General features: G+C 33.4%; 2 protein-coding genes and 1 long non-coding RNA gene across 14 annotated transcripts; 1 reads left to right on the top strand and 2 right to left on the bottom strand.

The window, feature by feature from the left end:
- The first annotated feature begins 3,283 nt into the window (after window positions 1-3,283).
- Window positions 3,284-7,513, top strand: LOC105421593 (protein FAR1-RELATED SEQUENCE 11-like). Of its 12 annotated transcripts, XR_016060516.1 has the most exons (7): window positions 3,297-3,584; window positions 4,151-4,214; window positions 4,993-5,928; window positions 6,052-6,120; window positions 6,401-6,484; window positions 6,582-6,684; window positions 6,897-7,513. XR_016060516.1 is itself a non-coding variant. In XM_088873509.1 (6 exons), exons 3-5 carry the CDS (start codon window positions 5,335-5,337, stop codon window positions 6,466-6,468), a joined length of 741 nt encoding a protein of 246 aa, XP_088729635.1. In that variant the 5' UTR covers window positions 3,297-3,584; window positions 4,151-4,214; window positions 4,993-5,334; the 3' UTR covers window positions 6,469-6,484; window positions 6,582-7,513. The 12 variants fall into 12 exon arrangements, 5 of the variants coding, with proteins under 5 accessions (XP_088729634.1, XP_020530443.1, XP_020530440.1 ...); XR_016060514.1 differs by lacking the exon at window positions 4,151-4,214 and having other exon boundaries at window positions 3,284-3,584; window positions 6,042-6,120; XR_016060513.1 differs by having other exon boundaries at window positions 4,151-5,928; window positions 6,042-6,120.
- Window positions 7,514-8,584: 1,071 nt separating this feature from the next.
- LOC148781003 (uncharacterized) lies at window positions 8,585-10,006 on the bottom strand. The gene is made up of 2 exons (XR_016060512.1): window positions 9,869-10,006; window positions 8,585-8,958 (listed from the first exon to the last, which is right to left on the bottom strand). It is a non-coding gene; the product is annotated as an uncharacterized LOC148781003 (long non-coding RNA).
- Window positions 10,007-15,977: 5,971 nt separating this feature from the next.
- On the bottom strand, window positions 15,978-16,758 carry LOC18423683 (17.8 kDa class I heat shock protein). Its single transcript, XM_006828281.4, has one exon. It carries the CDS (start codon window positions 16,622-16,624, stop codon window positions 16,127-16,129), a length of 498 nt encoding a protein of 165 aa, XP_006828344.1. The 5' UTR covers window positions 16,625-16,758; the 3' UTR covers window positions 15,978-16,126.
- Between the last annotated feature and the right edge of the window lie 7,404 nt (window positions 16,759-24,162).

Below are 24,162 nucleotides of genomic sequence, written 5' to 3'. Positions count from 1 at the left end.
TAAGGATGAAAAATATTACTTGGAAGCAAATGACTTCTATTTTTCCTATTTTACAACCCACTGCTGAGAGAGGATGTAATTTTAGTTTTTATTGGAGTAAAAAATTCTTCTCAAAATTAAATCCTCTCGCAGCAGTGGGGTGCCCATTGGTTTTTTTAGAGAGAGAGTAGGTGAAGAATGCGAGATAGTGAGAGAGAGGCTCGAGATGGAGAGATGGTGGAGAGTGGAAGGCAGAGGAGGAAGAGAGAGTAGGGTTAGAGGTTCAGAGAGGGTGACTATTGTTGCGTGCGGCGGCTGAGGAGAGAGCAGATGGGAGGTCGTGGGAAGAAGACAGAAATGGTGGGCTTGTTATGTGCGACAGTTGCGACGGTTAAGGGAAGCGACAGCTGATTGAGAGGCGTGAGGAAAAAGAGGATAGAGAGAAGAGAGAAGAGAAAAATCCGGTGACAAATCCGGCCATCTTCTATCCGAAAAATTTCCAAATTGAAACAAAAAAAAGAACACTAGCTCAGCAAAGAAAAACCAACGGGCACCCCACTGCACTTTCTTTCTCTCTGCCATCCCTCTCAACCAGCTGCGGCCTGGCCCCCATTTCCACCTATTTGTTCCACCTCTGCAGCAACCATCCGCGTTTTACCCATCTTCTCAACCAAGCCATGATCACCAACTGCAACAAATCCATCCCCTGTTGCGGCCCCCCTGCTGCTGCTCCCTTTTTCCCATCCTTGTCCATCTCTCTTCCTTCATCCTATGCCCAAAATCTACAACTAGGCGTCACCCCCCTTTCTTCCATCTTACCTGCAACCAAGCCCTCATTTCCGTCACCAACAGTCGGTCCACGACTCTGTTGCCCCTCTCTCAACCTCTGCCATCGCTTTCTCTCTTTTGCTAACCAAAATGCTGAGTTACACTTAACCAAGTCTATCCACCAAACCCTAAAATTTGAGAACCAAAAAAAAGCTTTGGCTGATTCAACAATGGCGCTTGCTGTTTCAGCCACAAAATTCTTTTATTAAGCCCTGAAGGATTAAGACCAAACAAACAAAATACTAATATTTTCTATCATGCAAAAAACCCAACTTTCCAAAATATAGAAGCTGATTTTTGCAGCCACGGTGATGCCTCTTTGATACTTAGTCAAACACTGATAGGAGAGACCCAAGAAGCAAAATTGTGACCATTGCGACCCACAAAAAACCCTTCTTGCAAAGCCATGGAGAGCACCTCACCAGTTTGACACAGAAGTCTTAAAACAGTTTTAACCCTGAAAAAAGAGATCCTACAAGCAAAATCCTAACTTTTTTGACCCAGAAAATACGTAACAAGCCATGAAGAAAGGTTTGGCTGCGTCGATTATGGTGTCCCATGTTCTCTGCCAGCAAAATGGCAATCTTAGGGATCTTTACTTGATTGGGAAAGAGAGAGAGAGAGAGAGACGGTGCTTTTTGAGAGAGAGAGGGCGCTATGAGAGACCGCGATTTGAGAGAGAGAGAATATCATTTTAACTGTTGTTGGGGTAAAAAATTCATCTCAGAAGGGGTTAAGGGGATTGCAAAATAAGAGAAAGGGAGGTTCTTTGCTTTCTAAGTAATATTTTTAATCTTTGGGTCCATAGACATAGAGAAGTTAAAAATGGAGGATTAGGAGATATTATATATATATATATATATATATATATATATATATATATATATATATATATATATATAGAGGTTTGTCTATAATTAACAACCCCTTCAAAATAAAAAGATTAAAGTTAGATGAGGTTGTGATAGGTGTATATATCAAAAAGATTATTACTTTTCGTTTAAAAAATTATTTTAATATAAACAAAAGCAAATTTGAAATTTTTACAAAAGTATAATGACATTTTGGAAGTTAAAGTACTAGATTTTTATTTATAGAGTGCTTATTGTCTTTTAGTAAAAATTTCAACTTCATTCTTTATGGAGATTACAAAAATAACCCTTGTCTTATAGTAATATTTACAAAATTGTATTTACTTAATGATGAAGTTATAACAAAAAGTAACTTTTTCGAAAAAAATAGACTATGAAATTAGTAAATACACCCTTCACAACTCTCTCTATATTTAACTTTTGTAATTTAAAGGGTCGTGAAGTTTAGATTATCCCTTATATATATATATATATATATATATATATATGGAAAAGAAGTTGTGCGCCCAAGTGTGTACTGCTACCATAAAACGCCCATGGCCCAAATTGATTATGGCCCAATCTGACGATCACGGATGTTTGATAGTGCTTGAATTTTAATTTTTTTTCTACAAATCCAAATCACTTAAAAGTTTAGGCGTGTGTGTTTTTTAAAAATAGGTGAATCTACGAAAAATATAAAAAATAATTTTACACGCAAAAAATTTGACCAAAATACCCTCGAAAAGTTGTATTTTGGTCAATTTATTTTTTTTAAATAATTTTTATATATTTTTAATAGGTGCGCCTTGATGAGAAGAATACACGCCTAAAATTTTAAACTATTTGGATTTGTAAAAAATAATAATAATAATAATATTCAAACACTATCGGAAATCCGTGAGGGTCAGATCAACCACATAGTAGCCCATATTCAATCTGGGCAATTCGCATATGGGCATACAGCGGTGACTCCCATACATACGCGAATGGCCCAGATTGAATCTTGGCCATTTTGTGGCCGATCTGACGCTCACGGTTGTCCGACAGTGTTTGAATTTTAAATTTTTTTCTACAAATCCAAATCATTTGAAATTTTAGGCGTGTGTTCTTCTCATAAAAGCGCACCTAATAAAAATATAAAAAAATAATTCGTAAAAAATAAATTAATTAAAATACTCCCAAAAATGTTTTAGGGGTATTTTGATCAATTACTTTCATGTAAAAATTTTTTTGATATTTTTCGTAGATTCGCCTAATTTTTAAGAATACACGTCTAAAATTTTAAGTAATTTGGATTTTGTCAAAAAAAATTAAAATTAAAATACTGTGAGCGTCAAATCAGAATCTGGGTCGTAGGCGTTTACTGTATAGTACGCATTTGAGCGTACAACATCTTTTTCCATATATATATATATATATATATGGATTTTCTAGGATTAACAAGCCCCCAAAAACAACAAGTTCAAGTTAAAATAAGTTTGAACCTCAGTTTTTACCCCCTTTGCCCTCATATAAATGAAACCCAAAGCCAACCCACAAGGGCAATATGGACCTTGGCTTCAAAAGCTCAAAAAAACAGTAAAAAGAAAAAAGATAAATAAATAAATAAATAAAAACGAAAAGAAAGAAAAAGAAAAAGAAAAGAGAAGAGAGGAAACGTTTAAACTTTTCCTCCCCATCTCTCTTCTCTCCACACCTCACCCCAAGTCTCTCTCTCTACCCCTCGCCCTCCCCAATCCCTTCTCTCTCTATCTAAAGCAAAGCAAAAGACTCTCCCTCGCCCTGCACCCACGCTCCCCAAGCCTCTCTCTATCTCTAAACCTCGCCCTCCCCAATCTCCTCTCTCTCTATCTAAAGCCAAAGAAGGTTCTTTTCCTTCTTCGAATCAAAAGCCCAAGAGGATTTTATCTCCATGTGATCAAGGTATGTCTCTTCTGGATCCTATTTCGAATTTTGGGTTTTAGGTTTTGCATCCATAGCATTTGCATGAGTATTTTGGTTTTTAGGTTTTTTATGGGTTGTGATTTTGGTTTTATCTCATGGTTTGGACCTTATTTTCATGGTTTGGACCTTATTTCTTAAGATATGTTCCAATTTGCATGGATTTATGCGTTGCTTGATTTTGATTAGTTTTTTATTCCATAGCTTGTTGTCTAGTCTCTTATACTTGACCACTGAAACAATAATCATACATTCAACAGTATTTGAAAATTGAATTTTACAAAATTGATGATCGAAATCCAAATTAACAGAGCATGGTGAGCCCTAAATAAAGATGGCACTATTATTGCCCTGACTAAACCTGCAGGGGAAATCATTTCCTTTTATTTTCTGATCCTTGGGAGTTCTTTTCCCTCTTGAATGTTTAGCTAACAATTTTGTTCGCTTCAAGTATCATCAGATAAATGGAAACCATGCCCACCATTTGTTAAGGTATTTGCATAAAAGCCCAGTTATTCTGATAAGAGGGCATGTAATTGCACATGCAGGTCACGCATAGGAAGTGTGACTGAGCAGGTATATCTGAGTGCATTGATGTTCAGCCGGAGAAAGGTATTGTAGATGACATAAACATCAAAACAATTAGCAGAACGCTACCAGAGTCAATGTGGTGAACTCGAACAAGTAGATATTGCATATAAAGGCTAACTTCCATCTACATATTAGAAGATGGACTGATCTCCCCAAAACTAAATACATGATATAAAGCATGAATTCCCAGTAAATTATCACTAACGGAAGAAGGCTGATGTACACCTACTAACAATACTTTAACATGATGAAATTTGTTGGTAAGCAGAAATTGCAAATGCATGATCTATAGTGTGAAACATATAATGGAAGCTTCTCTAAAATACTCTAGAAGTGTTCAAACGGGTTTTTGTCTTGCTGCAAGAACATCAGCTAGTGCCAAGTCCAAGCAACATAAAAGTAATGGCCCACCAGTTATAAACCAATCTCAACTAAGATTCTTTTTGCAAGTGTTGTAGTTTCAATGAGTTTTAGAAATTAGTTTTTCATTTCTTTTCTTTCTTTAGTGGTTCATTGAGAAATTTATGCATCGAATTTCAACTACGATTTACCCAAATTCTACAATTCTATAATTTTAAAAAAGTATGATTCTACAAAAAAAAATATAATTCTACAATTTTCAGTTTCAAGTGAACAATGTGGGTAATTTTTGGCCCAAATGGATGTCTTCGTGGTTTTGATTTATTTAGGCATCATAATTTTTATGAACAAGCCCCAAAAATCTCTAATGTATCAACATTATCTATTTTAGTCATTTTTTTGTAGGTACTCACAATCAACCTTGAGTCCTTTCTTACAGGTACATAAGTATATGGAAACTCCTCCAAATGAAACCATGCTTGTAGAGGGCTTTGCTTCAATTGTAGAAAACCCATTAGAAACAGTTCCTAGTGATTTAGTTCCATACCATGGAAAAATATTTTCAAGTCATGATGATGCTTATGCATTTTACAAGAGTTTTGCCAAGGCATGGGGGTTTTCAGTGCGTCGTCAACGAACAATTGGAAAAGAAGGTGATGACAATGGAACTACTAGAAGATAATATGTTTGCCATAGGGCGGGCCATTTAACAAACAAAGAATTGTCTGCAAATAAAGGAGAAAGAGATCGATCATCAAAGAGATACAATTTTGGAGCACATATGAGTATCGCACAAGTCATAGAGTCTGATATTTCATATTGGCTTGTTGTAACCTTTGATAATTTACACAATCATGATGTTCTCGAGCCACAAGAAGTTAGAGTTTTGCCTGCTGATCGTAATATTTCAGAAAGCTACAAGCATCGTGTTCAACAATTTTCCAAAGTTGGTATATGTGTTAGAGATATGATGCGGTTGTTTGAAATAGAGAGAAGTCTTAAACCAGGGGAATTACCATTTATAGATAAGGATATCTATAACTTTGTATGTGCCATGAACAATGCGAACCGTGACAATGATGTTCATATTCTCTTAACAAAAGGTAAGCAAATGGATAGAGATAAAGATTTTAAGTACGATTTTACAGTTAGTGAAGATAATAGGTTGGAGCATATTGTTTGGTCCCATGGTTATTGTTCTCGTGCATATAAGATGTTCGATGATTCAGTAGTTTTCGATACAACTTACCGGTCAACTAGTTACTCTATGTCATTCAGCATTTGGGTAGGTGTCAATAACCATGGTGACACATGTTTGTTTGGGTGTGTTCTACTACGAGATGAAAGAGTTCAATCTTTTTCATGGACAATGAAGGTACGTGATATTTTACAAATTTTGAGCTTGTAATTCTTTGATATTCTTACCAATGATGTGTCTTTGAGCATGCTTATATGTTTCTAGTATTTCTAAAGCATGATATGTTGTAGCCATTTGTAGGTCTAATGAATGGAAGGATGCCACAAACAATCCTAACTGATCAGGACATGGCTCTCAAAGAAGCAATCTGTAAGAAATTCCCCAACACTAACATGCATTTTGTATATGGTACTTATTATCAAAATTAACTTGCTGGTTTTCCCTCCTCCTTGGTAAAAGATACAATGAGTTTGACACCGATTTTTACAAGTTATATAATCTTGAGTCCATTGAAGATTTTGAAGAAGGCTGGCATGCATTAGTCAATAAGTTTGCATTGCATTCAAATAGACATATTAACAACCTGTGGAATTTAAAAGAGTTTTGGGCATTACCACACTTGAGAAGCCATTTTTTTGCTGGAATGAAGGCAATGGGACGTTCAGAGTCAATCAATGCATCTGTGAAACGATTCTTGGGTTCACAAACTCTACTTAGTGAATTGATAGATCAGGTATAAGAAATAATGATCTCAATGTCTTCCTTGATATTTTAATATATTGGCATTTTATTCTTTATTATGTTTATTTGTCTCTTTTTGTTGATGACAGTTGTTATTGAGATGAGAGATGTAGTGGGTCAAAGATGTTTGATGCAACAAAAGTCCAACAATGTAGATGTTCGAACAATGTGCCCTTTCGAAGACCATCCAGCGCACGTCTTAAGTCCTTATGCATTTTCTAATATACAAGAAGAAATTATTTCATCTTGACACACTTTTCAAATAAAGAAAAAGGGCAAAAGGTTTATTTGATGGCTGAAGATAATGTTATGAATTGCAGTTGTAAAAGGTTTTGAGTTTACAGGTATCATTTGCATGCATTCTCTTCATGTTCTCTTCAAGGAAAATTTTATTCAAATTCCAGGTCGATATCTGCCAAAACGTTGGAGGCATTATACATCATTGACATCAAATGTTAGCTCGAGCACATCAGCTGCATATGTTGAGCGGGTCTAAACTATACAATCATTAGCGTCAACACTTGGTACAAAAGGTGCAAGATTTGATGATTGTTACAAGTTCATTATGGAGCAATTTTCAAGAATTTTGGAACGTGTTGAAGAAGTAGAATACATGAGGTCTCCTATGGTTGATGAAACATCTGATGCAAGTCTAGCAACTAAAGAGGATGAAAATAGACTTCATTGTGAGAGCATCCATGTAAAAAACCATGTTCGGTCTATCACAAAAGGGTGGCCTCCTGAAAAAAGGTTAAAGCCCCATATTGAAGTTGCCAAGAAACCTAGATATTGTAAGGTTCCTTCATGTGACCAAACTGGCCATGATTGTAGGAATTGTCCATTAAGAAGAGGTTAATTTAGTAGGTAATCATTATATGTTAGAGAACACCATTCTTGGTGTGAAGTTGACACAAGGAGCTAGAAATGCTACTTTGCATATTAGATTTTTGAACATTTAAATGTGACAACTTTGTAATATGTAATTTTGGAGTTGTACATAATGATTATTGTAAGGTTGAAATATGGATGTGATATTGATGTTGTGCATCAAAAGTAATGAATATATTTTTACTTGATTAAATGCACCATCTTTTGCTAATTCACCAATAGGATTTTCAAGCAAAGCATCATTCTTTGTCCCTTTGTGGATATATCATTGATGTGTTGAAATATGAAATTGAGGTATGGCAGGCACGGCTGGACAGCAATTGAGTTAGCCAGTTTTTTTTTGTGTTATAGGTGGCAATGGGTCGCTGCTAGTTCCTCCCACTTGTTCTAGTAATAATTCTTGTGTCTTTTGTGCTATTGATGACAATAAGTTGCTGTTGATTTGCCTCACCTGTTCTAGTGATAATTTCAGGTCTATTACTAAAATCGACAAGGACAAGTAGATGTATAACAAATAAGTAGTTATTTTGCATATCTTCTTTTTGGTCATGTCATAAACACAACAAACCGATTTCACTTTTATCCCGTCTTTGTTTCTAGTGCCCATGAAAGGAACTTGAATAGATTTGAACAAGTTGGTTTGGAGTTACAGGATCAATATCATTTAACTATTGTGACATGTTATCTGTTACCTGTATAATATTGCCAGAGTGGATGTACTTGATTGTCTAACATAATTGTTCCTAATATACAATAGAATGGAAGAAGAGAAGCAAAACATTGCAATTATAGTATTCTTGGTTTATCATATGTCTGTTTGGATATTAAGATCTCAACTTCTACACTTTTATAACTCAAAAGACCACTATGTCGAGTAGAATCGGCTCCTAAACTGATTTTTTATTCACTACTTATAAAATAAAATGGTGTTTTCAATCTAATTACCATTTCTTATTTCATTAAATTGGAAGGATAGAATTGATCATCTCTTCTTCTTAACTGGAAGTTATAATGCAGGGGTTATGGGTACATCATTCCAGCTTTCTGATAATAGAATAGAACTGCAATTCGCCACGAATCACATAGGTACAAAATACATGGCATATATTGTATATATATATATATATATATATATATATATATATATATATATATATCGAGAGAGAGAGAGAGAAAGAGAGAGGGGGTCAAACACAACTTCCCATTGAATAAGAAAAACTTTATTCATGTAGGCACAAGATAAAATACATCAATTGTTTTAAAATTTAAGAGAGAGAGAGAAAGAGAGAGAGTGAGTGAGTGAGATCTCCATTAGCATTGCTTGCATAAAATTCAAATTCGAATTATATGATTACAACATTGTTTCATTTCTCTCTGTCTCTATCAAGAATATTTTTTGGCCTTTAAAATACATGAGCGAGAAGCTCTCATGCCTTCTACTTTATGGCTTTGAAACCAAATATCTTCACCACCACAGTTCAAACCAGAGGCTCTACTTTCACTGCCCCATACAGTTCCCATTCAAAATACACAGAGTAAGCTGTGAATCTCCCAATTCTTGATCCTAATTATTCAAGTCTAGCAAGGCAGAGAATTGATCAAACAAATAAAACCATTACTCAATAGAATTTAATCCTTTAGCTATGAAAAGAACAAGAAATCATCAAATAAACAAAACCAATACTCCAGCCTTTCCTATCATTAGATAATTATTATATTAAAAATAACAATTAATCATTCACTTGATCCAAAATTTAATCCTTTAAGTATGAAAAGAATTACAGAATCAAAGAAAAACCGAAATCAAAATATGAAAAATGGCTGGGGCATATTTTTAAACATTTGGACTCTGAAGAACACTTAATCTGAAGAACATTTGGAATCAAAGAAAAACTGGAATCAAAACTGTGGTATATATGGTTACCAAAGCCTGAAGAAAACTTACTCTCTCTAAAAACTACTTTTGGATCTCACCAGAGAGGTCATACAATTTTAGAAAAGGTACATCTCTCTAAAAATTAAATCAATCGTATCCAAGAAACAAATGCACAAGTACCACACTAAGAGCTTTTGATTGAGAGAGATGGAGCAAGCTAAAAATTGTGTGCCCTCTCTCATTCTTGGTGAGATCCAAAAGTAATTTTTAAAGAGAGTGAGTGTTTTTCAATCTTTGATAACTAAAAATACCAGATGTTCAGTTATTGTGACTGAATCACAAAAAATCCCAAAAAATAAATTCTACCTGGTGTGATCGAAGAGTAACAAAAAATCCCAAGAATCAACAGAGTAAATTCTAGAAAAAAAATCCCAAAAATAAAACAAAAAGAAAAGAAAAGAAATGGCATTGAGTGTGGCATTCATATATCGTATGATCAGAGATCTCCATAGTTGGATCACATGAAAGTGAAAATTAGGGTTTTCTCGAGGTAAAAACTAAGATGTCTATCTGTAAAAAAAAACATATGCAGAAGAACACTTCCATTTTTACCTGGCATTTTTCCTGATCAAGAGAGAGAGGATTGGGTAGGGCAAGGCGAGAGATCGAGAGATAAAGGATGGGGGACGGCAAGGAGAGATAAAATAGAAAGGCGTGTGAGAGAAAGCATGAGAGGAGGTTTAAATTTTGAAATTCAAATTTTATTGATGTACGATTTTTTAAAATTTGAAGTAAAAGTCACAAATACCCTTCAATAGGTTTTGGTGCTCATATAGTATAGGGGCAAAAAAAGAAAAAATGAGGTTCACAAGTTATTCTAACTTGAACTTGTTGTTTTTTAGGAGTTATTAATCCTCAAAAATCCCATATATATATATATATATAAAAGGAAATGATTTCATACAACCGTTGTATAGTAATATGAGGCAATAACCTTTAAAAACCATCTTATGCCAATTTGTTTGATCCAAATTTTGAAATATACACTCTTTTCATTGTAATAAACAATCACAGAAAAAAAAAAAAATTGAAAACATAATCTAGAAAGTATTTTTTTAGCCCAATTAACATAGGTCGTTCATTTTGGTGAGATGCTTAGATCTAGGCCTTAGAATGATTTTTTCATTTCCAATTTTTTTGGATGGCTTTATTATCAGTAGATAAACAATGTTAAAAAAGAACAAAAATGATTTTGAGTTTATAAAGGCTAATATCTTGAAATTCACAAAATAAATGGTCTAGATTCATTTTTGGAGCGGACTCATTTTGACTATATCTAGGGTTCTAATTGAACTTTTTTTTTTTGGGAGGGATTGATTATTAAGATGAAAAAAGTGTGTGTGCAAAATTTGGGTTCATAAAAATACCACAAACATGGTTTTTTAGAAGTGTCGTTACATTATACTATAATACAATCGTTGTATTGGATCATTGCTTATATATATATATATATATATATATATATATATATATATATATACATATATATATATGAAAAGTCTTCCCAATGCCTATAAGCGAAAGTGAACAGTAATTTCGCCCACCATCATCACTGTCCAAAGTTCATCGTACGATCACGATTGTCCAGTAGTGTTTCATTTTTCAATTTTTTTCTACAAATTGAAAATGATCTGAAATTTGGAGCGTGTGTACATCTTAGTGAGGCGCACCTAATACAAATATATAAAAAATAATTCGCGAAAGAAAATTGACCAAAATATCTCTAAAAAACTTTTAAAGGGTATTTTTTGGGGGTATTTTAGTATTTTTTTCATGTAAAATATTTCTCTGATATTTTTTTGTAGATTCGCCTATTTTTTATGAATACGGGTTCCAAATTTTAGGTCATTCCGATTTGTAGAAAAAATTGAAAAATGAAATACTACCAAATAATCATGACCGTGGGATGAACTTTGGACTGAGGGTAGGCATTTTGTACAAAATGCCTATAGGCAAAAATAAACAGTGATTTCGCCTACCCTCATCACCGTCCAAAGTTCATAACACGGTCATGATTGTTTTGTAGTATTTTATTTTTCATTTTTTTCTACAAAACGGAATGACCTGAAATTTGGAATGTGTGTTCATCTTAGTGAGACACACCTAATAAAAATATGAAAAAAAATATTTTGTAAAATATAAATTGACCAAAATACCCTCATAAATTTTTAGGGGTATTTTGGTCAATTTATATATTTTTAATTATTATTTTTATATTTTTATTAGATTCACCTATTTTTTATGAACACACACTCCAAATTTGTAAATAAAAATAAAAATTGAAACACTACTAGACAAATGTGACCGTGCGATGAACTTTGGACGGTGATGAGCATAAACGAAATCACTGTTCATTTTCGCCTATAGGCATTGCATAGAAATACGTTACAAAATTTAGAAGTCTTTCTATAACGTACTCGATTCTCTCTCTCCACTCTCTCTCCTAATATGGAAACAAATATCTCTTTTTTTAGTTATCTCTACATTATACATTATTGCTTATCTATAAAATTCTCTCAATATTTATTCTATCTATTTCTCTATCTCTCTCCTCTCAACAAATTCTCTCTCCTCTCATTTATTCTCTCTCCTAGCGTCATCTCTTAACTTTGTCTAAAAGGTATGCATATCTCTCTGTTCAAGACAAGTAATTTTTCATTTTATCTGCATTTCTATGCATTTTTTCATTGCTTTTACGTACATGTTCTCTTTAGTTTCAATGTGCAGTTGAATATTTTTTGTTTGTTTAACATTATATGGAATTGAGTAATTTTTGTTTGTTTTTGTAGATCTTTCAGTAATTTACAAGGTAAATAACCTTATGGCTTCTTTGCATTTCGTCATTGCTTTTGCCTATATTTCGGTTTTTTTCATCATGTTCTCCTTAATTTATGTAGAATTGATTTTTATTTTTTTAGAATATTATGTGAATTGAGTTATTTTTGTTTGTTTTTATAGATCTTTGAATGATCTACATAATTTCTAATATGGTTTGTTGATTGAAGCTCTGTAGATCAAGTTATTCGAGATGATTTGGGTAATATTTGCAATGTTGCTGATTTTTTTTTATCTATTCTCAGTCATTTATTTCGATGTGTCTCATTTTGTAGATAAATCTCTTATCTAATGAAACCCTAATTGTATTTCTTGATTGGAGCTCTTTAAAATATCATTTTGGTCCTCATTTCATTAGATTTGAAGACACTTTTTTTTAAGATATTAAAATATTACAATTTATTAGGTAATTAAAAATGTAATTTGATACATTTAATTTGATCTCTCTCAAAATGATGATCTCTCTTTCAATCTATAATTTGATATTATCTATATTACCTCCCTCTTTTCTCCACAGTACCCCTCCAATGTACTTTTATTTCTCTACAATAATAATATCGGTCTTATCTATTATATCTATGATAGGATACATTGATATGGTTTTTATTGAATTTTTTATTGATGAATAAAACGATTGATTTTGTATGCTTAATTGTGCGATATGGTAAATTGTTGATCCTAGGGTCTCAAATGCCGTGCGATATGGTAAATTGTTGATCCTAGGGTCTCAAATGCCTTGCATCGTACCTACTTCTGTAAGTCTCTTAGGGAAAGGAAGAAATGTTAATACCTACTTTTTTACATCTAAATTTTGCAATTGCAATATTTTTCAGGTATTATTTACTTTTGAATGAAGGTTAACAACCTTCATATTGAAGGTACGTCATAGTGATTCTTTTTATTTGTTTTTCTATTATTTAAGTTTGTATTTTTTAGGTGTTCATATTGAAGGGAAGTCGCAGTAATTGTTAATTTATTTTTTGCATTATCTCTATATTTGTTTTAGGCGTTCTTCCTGATTTTTTATGTATGTACAAATTTTTTTAAGTGCCATTAATGACAATTGTATATTTTTAAAATTTTAATTTTATTGATGAAGAAAAGATTGATTTTGTGTGCTTTATTGTACGATATGGTAAATTGCTTGATCCTGGGGTCTCAAATGCCTTGTGTTGTCCCTATTTATGTAAGTCTCTTTGGGAAAAGACGAAAGGTTAGTACAAATTTTTTTACATCTAAATTTTGCAATTGTAATATTTTTCAGGTATTATTTACCTTTGAATAAAGGTTAACATCCTTTATATTGAAGGTAAGTTATAGTGATTCTTTTTATTTATTTATTCCATTATTGCTGTATATATGTTCTAGGTGTTCATATTGAAGTTTAGTCGTTGTAATTTTTTATTTATTTTCTGCATTACCTCTATATTCTTTTAGGTGTTCTTCCCGATTTTTTAATGTATGTTCATATTTTTTAAGTTTCATTCATGATGATATATATTATTTTTAAATTTTAATCAATTACTTATGTATTTCAGTAGTGTAATAATAAATATTATATAAATTTGCATATAATTGTCTTTTTGAATTATTGTAATAACTTATTTCGTTTATAGTAATGGTATCATTCCTAATTATTAAAATAAAATAAAATCATAATAGATTACAAAACTTAAAAATTAAGTTATTTAATTATTTTAAATTTAAACTTTGAATTATAACACTTACAATTTTAAAACTTATATAGCAATTAATTATATTTAATAAGAATCTTATTTTTTATGCCAAACCTGTTATAAAATATTAATATCTTAAATATCTCAAAAATAATTATAGCCGTACTTTTATGTTTATGCGACATGTTATGGAAACTAGAATGTCTTCTATTTTCCATATTTTTAATTTTTTTCTATTTTCGTTATTTTTTATGTTTTCTATTTTAAAATTTTTCAAATTAATTTGTTGGTAAGTAAATAATGCATTTAGTAGAAATATAATCAATTATATCACAAAATAATCTTATTGGAAATGAATAATCTACGATTTTTTATATTTAATATCACGTGCAACGCACATACATAACACTAGTATGTATTATATATTGTATTGCAAATATCTATTACATAAATAAATATAAAATATATATAATATAATACAAATATAAATTAAGAATATAAATACAGGTGTTGTTAGGGTGCTCACACACATTTTATAACTGTACTCGACAAATTTTGAACACATTTATTGTGTAATACAATATTTGTTTAGTAAAGGTACTTTTTGTCATTAGAAATAGGTGTGTGACACCATCCATACATCGCTGAGCATTAAATGATCCATTGCTTTACGTATAAAACAAGAGTATATAAGTGTCTGAAATTTATTGAGTGTAATTATAAAATGATCTATAGTGTAAGCACCCTAACATAACTCTATAAATATAAATATAAATATAAATATAAATATAAATAATGGACACGGTTTCTATGTGGCTGACCTGTATACTGTAGAAATGCAGACTTGACAATAAATATATTTTTAAATATTATTTAATCTTAATTTTTAGATAATATAGAATCTTTAACATAGAGATTATAGATATGAACGAGAAAAATAATATGAAAACTACAAATAATAATTATAGACCACCTAATTGCATCCTTCTTTAAGATGGATGCTTTGTACTTCTGGGTCGTAGAAATGCTGTCTGATTTTAAGTTTCATAAGAGTGAAAATTATAAGGAAAAAGTTTATATAAAATGCTACCTTATAATGTAGAACTACGGATCAGCCTAAAAAATCTATGGGAAAATGTAGTTTTAATGTTGAAAAACCCTTTGATTGATCATCTCGCATCTAGATGACTATGAAAAATAAAAAGATTTTAAGTCCTAAAAATAATACATTTTACAATATATTATCTATACCATCTATTTTCAAGATTTTCATATGTTTATAAATCTACTGATTTTAACCATTTTTGAAATTAAAATTTTATAATTTAATATAAAAATAGATTTTGAAATAATCCCAAAACCATTTTACATCAAAATTACATACCATAATAAAATTTTACATCAAAATTACATACCATAATAAAATTTGAAGGTGCACCTTACCTCAACTGCACCCAAATTAGAATTACTTCTTGGGTTACAAGCTTGGGGATTTTTTGAGGGTTTTGGAGCCCATGTATGGGATCTCTCTTATTTATTGAAGCCATGAATGACAAAAAGAGAGAAAGCTGGGGTGAAAGCCATCAAAGGCTTAAAAACAGGGGTGTGCATTATAATATGGCCACCAGTAAAGAGAAGAGGGAAAAAAAATGAAGAAAAGCCTAAACCCATTGATGAATCAGAAAACCATAATGAAGCAAACTAAATACCAGAGTTTGCAATCACCAATCCATCGAACCGGGAAATCAAACAGAAGAATAGGGCCAGAGAGAGAAGATTAACCCAATTGCTATTCACCTCTGCATTTTCGTTGACCACAAGGATCCACCTAAATTCTTCTCTCTTACAAGCAGTTTTCCAAATGTCTTCCCTCTGTAACAAAACTCACCAGGGGGAAACCCCACAAGCTCAAAACTGATGCAATCACCATTTTTTCATATTCTCTATTCTTCCAAAATCACAAAGACATTGGAGCCGCAGCAGGCTATCTAATGGTGTGGCGAAATAACGGCCTAATTCTTCATGATAAATACCGATAACGGCTAATAAAACTATCAACAAATTTTCAGAAATGCAAAACCTAAAACTACGATGAAATAATGGATGCCAGATCAAAACGATACGAACTGAAAATCATTCGATTCATCAAATGATCAAACACTTCTGCACATTCAAATTCTATTAACTTCTCACCAATTCCATGTTAGAAGAAACCCACATTACAAACACAACACAAAACCGCAGTCATTATCTCACTTTCATCTTACATCACGCAAATATTGCCGGAAAATTCAGAAATTTAGCCGGAAATCTTAATGGATTTGACATCAGGATTTGGGGCCTCAACTTTGGGAATGGTCACAGTGAGAACCCCATTCTCCATGGCCGCCTTCATACCATCCACCTTTGCATTGTCAGCTAGCCTGAACCTCCTCAGAAACCTGCCCTGCCTTCTCTCAACCCTGTGCCACTTGTCGGTCTTCTCTTCCATCTCCTTCTTTCTCTCTCCACTTATCTGCAACACCTTCCCATCTTCTAATTCCACCTTCACCTCCTCTTTCTTGAGTCCAGGGAGATCGGCCTCGAACACATGGGCATTCTCAGTCTCTTTCCAATCGAACCTCGCATTCAAGAAAGCAGAGGTTGCAGAATCACTGGGATTGAAAAGGGAAAAAGAGGAAACGGTGTTTGTGTTAAAAGGAGAAGGGAAGAAGCCATCAAAGGGTTCACAAATGCCGAGAGGGAAGGGGTCATAGACATTGGACCTTCGCCAAAAAAAGCTTGGAATCAGAGACATTTTTCCACTGGTTTTACGATGGAGAAAATTGGGTTTTCACTGGTTTTCTTGTGAAAAGAAGTGATATGGGAATTTGCCGGTAGAGAAGGTAATCTCACAGAAGATCGCTGAAACTGATGAGATGGATGGAGGCCAGAGATCTTATATAGAGAGAGAATATGGAGATTAGAGAGAGAAGGGGGTAGAATTTTCTAGAAAAAATTTCAAGTCCAGAAAATTCGAGAGACCGCGTTCTGTACAATTAAATTGAATAGAGTAAAGCGTTCATTCAAGAAACTGACGTCCAGAAAATTCTAGATGTTTGGAGGATCGCGTTCTGTATAATAGAATTTTCCACGTATCGGCTTGTGTTGGTTTAAGCATCCACCGTTTATTTTATGAATGGCCAGTGGATGATGCGGCATTTGAAACCACGTCGTCCTTTGCCCTCGCCGAGTAGGGCCGAGTACTGTACAGAAAAAATGTTAAAAAAATAAAAATTTAAAAATTTTAATATGGGAAAAATATAGTTAAAATAAAATTAAACAAAGCCCATCTAAATCTAGATAAAAAAAGTAGAAAAACAATAAACTTCAAAAAATCACTTTGTGATGGTGGTATTTTTAAAAAAATTTCTAAAAAATGGTAAAATGGAAAAATGTAAAATTATCATAGTCAAAATATTTTCCAAATGTTACGAATTAATTTCTAATTTCTTTTTAGAATTTTTTATTTTATAAATAAATTTTTTATTTTTTTTAAGTTTTTATTATATTTTTAGAATTTTTTAACATCCTTGACTAAGACTCCCCACTTTGGATAACTCGAGCTTGACCACTGGTCCAACTATGTTTACTTAATGGTAGTATGCTTCTTCTAGAGGGAGAAGCACATGCTTTCTAAATGAATATTAGCAAGAGCATCAACAACCATATTTGCTTCGTGAGATGTGCAATAGACTATCGATAAATAAAGAGTTTGATTCGGCAACTAACTACGATCGTCTGTAACCGCCATGGAGCACAACATTGATTCTAAATGACATTTACAAGTAGAACCGAATCACTTTCTATTTGGATTGGCAAACATTCCCTCGTAAGAACTAATTGAATGCCTTCTTCAAGGGCCAAGAGTTCTACGTGGTTATTTAAAGCCATACCAAAGTGTGTTGCAAATACAACAATAAAACCACCATCACTATCCCTGATAACCCCACCATCACTTGCTAAACCAGGATTTCGCAAAGAAGCACCACTAATATATAGCTTGTAATTATGAGCTTCAGGAAATGACCACGCCACCAGAGTGAGGGATGCTAGCTTTTGCTGATGCCAAGTTATCTGAAGCTTACCAATGATTGCCTTTTCTAATAAATAGAAGGTCCATTTTTTAAGCTCTGCTAATGTCGGAATGTGCAATGTAATATGCTTCACAATCTGCTCTCTCCTAGTGGATCTTGACTCAAATACCCTCATGTTTCACTCCTCCCATAGAAACGAAATAGTAGTGAAAATTATGGAAGTCCAAATATTAAGGAGTCCATGGGATTTAAACTTCAAAAATAACAACCTCCTAAGCATCACAAGAGCAGAAATATCAAGGACGAACTGCTTTCCACATCACCATGCTAACAATCTCTATACATCCTGCGAAAAACACAATGAAACAGAAGATGGCATAGGGTGTCATCATTGTTCCTAGAAAAAGGGCAAACAGAGTCCAACTGCATACCTCGTTACTGCAATAAAAATGAAATGGGTAAACGATTATACAGGGCCAACCATAAGAACCATTTAGCTTGTGGGTGGCATTTAGAAAACCAAAGGGCACAGAATATAGATTACAATGATCCTTGATGCCGAATAAAATCCCATGTTGTTTTGATTGTGAACAGGCCATTAGCATAATGAATCCATACCAATGAGTTCTTTTTGGGCTGTAACGGGACCCAAGATGGAGGTGAACTACCAATAAAGTCATAAATCCTTTGCCCAACAAAATCCCCCAAATCCCCCTAAACATCAGTACCATAAGAGTTCGATTTTGACTGTCCTGATAGCCATGGATCCATTCAGAAATCCACCATTTGTCCATTACCAATACACCACTGAACATTATACTTCAAATGTGTTATGCCAAGTTGAATGCCCTTCCAAGCATGAGAACACCATTTTTTCCTTAAGCCTCCCATATAGAAGAATTTCTAAAATAGTTATGTTTAAAAAATCGGGCCAATAACGAAGAAGCATTTGTCAAGATCCTCCAGGCCAATTTCATCATACCTGCAATATTGAAGTTCCCAGTATCTCGTACCTCCAGACCTCCCCCTTTCTAAGGGAGACAAGTTGTCTGCCATTTGAAAAGATGGAGACCTTTTTCTCTACTACACCGGCCCATAAGAAATTCCTTTGTAACCCGTCTACCATATTGAATGTTTTCCCCCAGGAGAATTAAGCATAAAATATAGAATATTGCTGATGCACTAAGTATTGACTTAAGCAACTGGAGTCAACATTCATATGAGAGATATTAAGAATGTCATGTACCAATGCTACTGATCACCTTAACAAGCAGACTATAACGGTAGTTGTGCTTAAGATGTCTACGAAACAATGGTAACCCCATACAATGCACTGGTAGAGAACCCTCGAGGAACTCCAACTCCCTCAGGTCCACATCCACCCCGTGGAACACCAAAAAAGAAAGCCTTGCTCTTTGAAGAATTTAAAATTTGGTCAGTGGTCATTTCAAAATTAGAAATAATGTCTCTCATAGCTATGGCAAAAGAAATGGATGTTTCACAAAAGATAAAGACATCCTCAACATAAAACAGATGTGAGACCCCATAATCACACCCCGATGGGAACACCCTAGGTATAAAGCCTTGCAACATAGCATGCTCCAGCTGTATACTGAAGGAATCCATGACCAGTAAGAATAAATATGGAAACAGAGGATACCCTTGCCTCAAACCTCTTTTCCTTTTAAATTATCCCTTAGGGGAACCATGTTTCAATGCATAGAAGGAAGTTGAGAAACATAAACGAACCCATGAAACAAAGATATTAGGAAAACTCAGTGCATGCATCTTACCCATAATAAAATCCCAGAAAACCCTACTACAGGTAATGCTCAAATCAATTTGCAAACACATTTTAGGCTGAATTGAATTCTTATAGCAAAGAGACATACGTTTATTTTCCATAAGTATGTTATCAGTGATGAGCCTACCTTTCAAACAAGCAACCTGGTTAAGATCAATAATATAAGCAAGAACTACTCGTAAACGATTAAAGATAATTTTGCTGATAATTTTGTACAAGACATTACACAATCCAATAGGTTGAAAGCCATTCATCACATTAGGTGCATTCATCTTCGAAATTAAACATATAAAAATGGAATTGATTTGCTTGAGGATCTTACCTTTACTGAAGAAATCCTTGAGGGACAGAAAGAGATATTTTTTAATAAACTCCCATCCAAATCTGTAAAATTCCACTGAAAAACTATCTTTGATTCGGAGTACTTTCAATTTTCATGTCCCAAATACACACCTTGACCTCTTACATATTTATTGCATCCACTATTTTTTCCTTCTGAATAGATCTGAGCAACGATGGCGGCAAGAACCGATCAATCATATGTAAGTCAGTATCACTCTCTTGGGCTAATAGATCTTCAAAATAACCAATCATATAATTTTAATGCCAGCCTCAGTAGTTAAAGACGTCCCATTCTGATCTTTCAAAGAATAATTCTATCATTCCTTCTTAGTACCGCAGTGGATAGATGGAAATACTTAATATTGGAGTCCCCATCCTTGAGCCAATTCTGCCTTGATTTTTTGCCTCCACAATCTTTCCTCATGGCCCAAAAGTATTTGAAATCTTTTTGTACACTCTATTTCTTTTATAATGAATACCTCATTGGAAGGGTCACTGTGTAAACTGTGATGTAAGGACGAGAACTGTTGTCAAATTGTTGCAATGGATTCCCCCGCATAACCAAAAACCTCCTTGTTCCATTTACACAAGTCAGCCCTTAACCTCTTTAGTTTTGTAACAAAGTGATACATGGGTGTACCTCCCACTCTACCTTTCCAGAAGCACATATAACATCAATAAAATCAAGATACTTGAAGGGTTTTGGGCAAACCAGACCCAAATCTGAGATAGATACCAGTAAAGGGTAGTGACCAGAAATCCCCTTAAGAAGTAACTCGACTTTGGATTCTGAATAAGCCAAAACCCAGTCAGTAGTTGTCATTGCATGACCCAATCTCCTTCTAATACAGCTCCTTCTTAGTTAGCTGTTAGACTAAAAGAACCACCCTCTGACTACTCTAAGATCAGTTAAAGAACAATTCGACATCACTTGAGCAAAAACACCTGAATCTGTAGGTAAAGAACTGCTACCCCCACTCTTTCTGAATTATCGAATAGAGTTTTAAAGTCCCTTAATATCAACCAAGGAACTGTAATAGCAGCCCTTATAGATCACATATGATCCCATAACATAATCTTTTGGGACACAAAATTAAACGCATAAACCCCTGAAACCATTGAAGTTCTACGATTGCATGTTCGAGTAGCCTCAACATTTAGCATTTGATCATTTATGTTAAGTAAATTCAAGGATTCCATAAAAATAAGATTCTATATCTACCGTTAACCTCATTGGCTATATCATTATTATAAAACCCCAATTTTTTTACCAAACACGATTCAAATCTACATGCAAGTTAGTCTCCAATAAGAATAAAAGACCACTATTGTGCAGATTTTTTATAACCCTGCTATCAGAAAATCTAGCCCGGCTTTGAAGGCCCCTGACATTCAAGGCTATAACTGACATAAATACAATCTAAAAATTTGATTGTTTGGTAAGGGAAGCCATTGCGGCATGTTGTGCCTTATGAAAAATCCCCTTCTTACCACTAATAGCGAATAAAGAAGCTTTTTCATCTGCGATCTAGTTCGAGCTTTGGTTAGCCCCTCACCGATCCGGCACCCGCTTACTAGGCTTATCCCCCTTATCATCTTTATCTGCCAAAGACATGCCAGGCTTATCCACCTTATCATCTCTATCTGCCAAAGACATGCCAGGCTTCAAAACTGTTGGAACCATGGGATTTTTAGCGTCAAACTTTTGCTGATAGTTTGCTCCTTTTCCATTGAGGTCATAACACTTCTCCAACCTCAAGGACGACAACCAACCTATCATCAACATTCGACTCTAACCCTTCTCTCTATACATCTATCAACATTAGACGGTAACTGCTTTAGCCCATCATCTACAACAATATTCAAATCCAGCCCTTCTCTCTCTACATTAACAGTAGATGACAACTTTTGAAGCCCAATGTCTTCGTCATCAGCAGCTGCTTCAGCAGCATCCAAACTCACAGTTTGATCCAATGATATATCAAGATCCCGAAGAATCAGATTTTTTATATTATTTTAATATAAAATTTTCCTTTTCTAACGCATACCTGCAGCCTGCAGCCACCGTTTACATTATTTTAATATAAATTTCTTACATATATACCGCAAGTACCTAAGTACTTAGGTACATACCTGCAGCCTGCAGCCACCGCTTACATTATTTTAATATAAATTTCTTACATATCTACTACTGGTACCCAAGTACTTAGGAACCACAACCATAATTAACCAATGTTTACATTATTTTAATATGAATTTCCCACAAATACTTAAGTATTTAGGAGCCACATTATTTTAATATAAATTTCTTACATATCTACCACAGGTACCGAAGTACTTAGGAACCACAACCATAATTAACCAATGTTTATATTATTTTAATATGAATTTCTCACAAATACCTAAGTATTTAGGAGCCGCAACCATAATTAACCAATGTTTACATTATTCTAATATGAATTTCTTACACGTCTAACACAAGTACCTAATACTTACAGGCCACCACCATAATGAGCACAAAACTTTATGTATGGGCCAACCGATCAAGTTTTTTATGGCTATTTTAGCCATTAATCGACAGATGTGGGACTATCCCTGCTTGTTTTTTAAGTTGCGATGGAAGACATATGTCATTTTTTCTTTAGCTAGTTCTTCTACTTGATGCCATTTTTTTTTTTTTGTCACAGAAATAAACATGATTGAATTGTGGCAATGTCGAGCAATGAACAAGCCACTTTTATTTATCTATTTATTTTATTATCTTTATTTTTTCTATTTTTTAAGGGTAAATTTTTTTGTTTTAATATCATAATATTAAAATTTATAAGGGGTTCTAATTTTTTATTTTAATCCTATGAAATGGAATTACTTACCCAAAAAAAAGAAAAGAAATGGAATTGTTTTCTAATGAGTTTGAAATCATGTTTATTATAATATTATAATTAATAATTATACAGACACCCAGACAGAAAAACAGTGTCACAATATTCATCTATTTTTACAAAGTAATGAGAATACATAAAGCATCACTTTTAATTTCTTTTAGAAACTAAAAAAACACTATTTTTAAATATTCATAATAATTTTTTAAAAAATATTTTGAGACAAAATTTGCTAATTTGTCCGATTTTCTTAATTTATTGTTAAATTTTTAGATTTTTAAATTAGATGATATTATAAGACAAATTTCAAAATTATTTTTATTTATATAGTAAAATGATGATAAAATAATAAAATACCTACCAATAACTCTAATTTCAATACATAATATCGTCTTTAGTTAGATTTTAATAAATATTAGTTAGATTTTAATAAATATTTGATGACAGGGAATGAACATCTCAACATTCGCATATTGATGAAATAAAATGAAAGTTAATAATATAGTATCCCAATTTCTTATTGAATTATTAGAAGACAACATTTATAATGAATTTTAATATATTTTTTTTGATTTTTTTAAGGCTTATTCCGATCGATTCGATCGACTTCCGATCAAGATCACCGATTCATCGATCCAGTTGGATTTTTAGGGTTCGTAATTCGAAGCACCGATCTGTTTTTTAAACCCCTGTACTCAACAATGGTATGGGCAACAGCATCCGAAACTTCATCACCTTGCGCACGGGAAGAAAATACCCCTGCAACCGAAGTCTTCATCTGAATTGGAGCATCATTGACATCGTCATCTTTGTTCTCAACTAGAGCTTGAAAAGCGTTAGACAAAGATGCCACGTTTTTCTTCTTATATATCGTCTTTGTTCTTCCCTCTTGACAACTTTCCATCCTTCCTCCCCGGAGGGTAATAAAATAGCGGAGCCACTGAGTCTTTGCAATACTTCTTAACTTCGACGAATCCCTTAGGACAAAGGTTGTATTGCATAGATTAGTCATATGTCCAGTTCTTTTACATTTCAAACTGAGTGGCTGAGATAAATTCATATACAATCTGGCAATACTCTTTACCCATGATATCAAACCACACCTCCTTTAAAGACGCTTTATTCACATCTATTGAAACACAAATCCTTCGCTCAGCGTAAGATTGCAATTCCCTAAGTTTGTCCATAAAGATGGGCTTTCCTACACTTGAAGCAATTCTAAACAGTAACC

Source organism: Amborella trichopoda, chromosome 8, assembly GCF_054954075.1.
Source record: "Amborella trichopoda isolate Santa Cruz 75 chromosome 8, AtrichopodaSantaCruz75HAP2 v2.0, whole genome shotgun sequence".
In the NCBI taxonomy this organism is placed as follows: domain Eukaryota; kingdom Viridiplantae; phylum Streptophyta; class Magnoliopsida; order Amborellales; family Amborellaceae; genus Amborella; species Amborella trichopoda.
This window is presented reverse-complemented; position numbering and strand designations above follow the sequence as displayed.

What these genes read in the sequence shown, in the direction of transcription:
- LOC18423683 (XM_006828281.4), bottom strand. Translation starts at nt 16,624, where the DNA reads ATGTCTCTGATTCCAAGCTTTTTTTGGCGAAGGTCCAATGTCTATGAC.
- LOC105421593 (XM_020674784.2), top strand. Translation starts at nt 5,335, where the DNA reads ATGAGTATCGCACAAGTCATAGAGTCTGATATTTCATATTGGCTTGTT. An exon ending in CTTTTTCATGGACAATGAAG is followed by an intron (nt 5,929 to 6,041) that starts GTACGTGATATT and finishes GATATGTTGTAG; the next exon opens with CCATTTGTAGGTCTAATGAA. An exon ending in GGCTCTCAAAGAAGCAATCT is followed by an intron (nt 6,121 to 6,896) that starts GTAAGAAATTCC and finishes TTCAAATTCCAG; the next exon opens with GTCGATATCTGCCAAAACGT.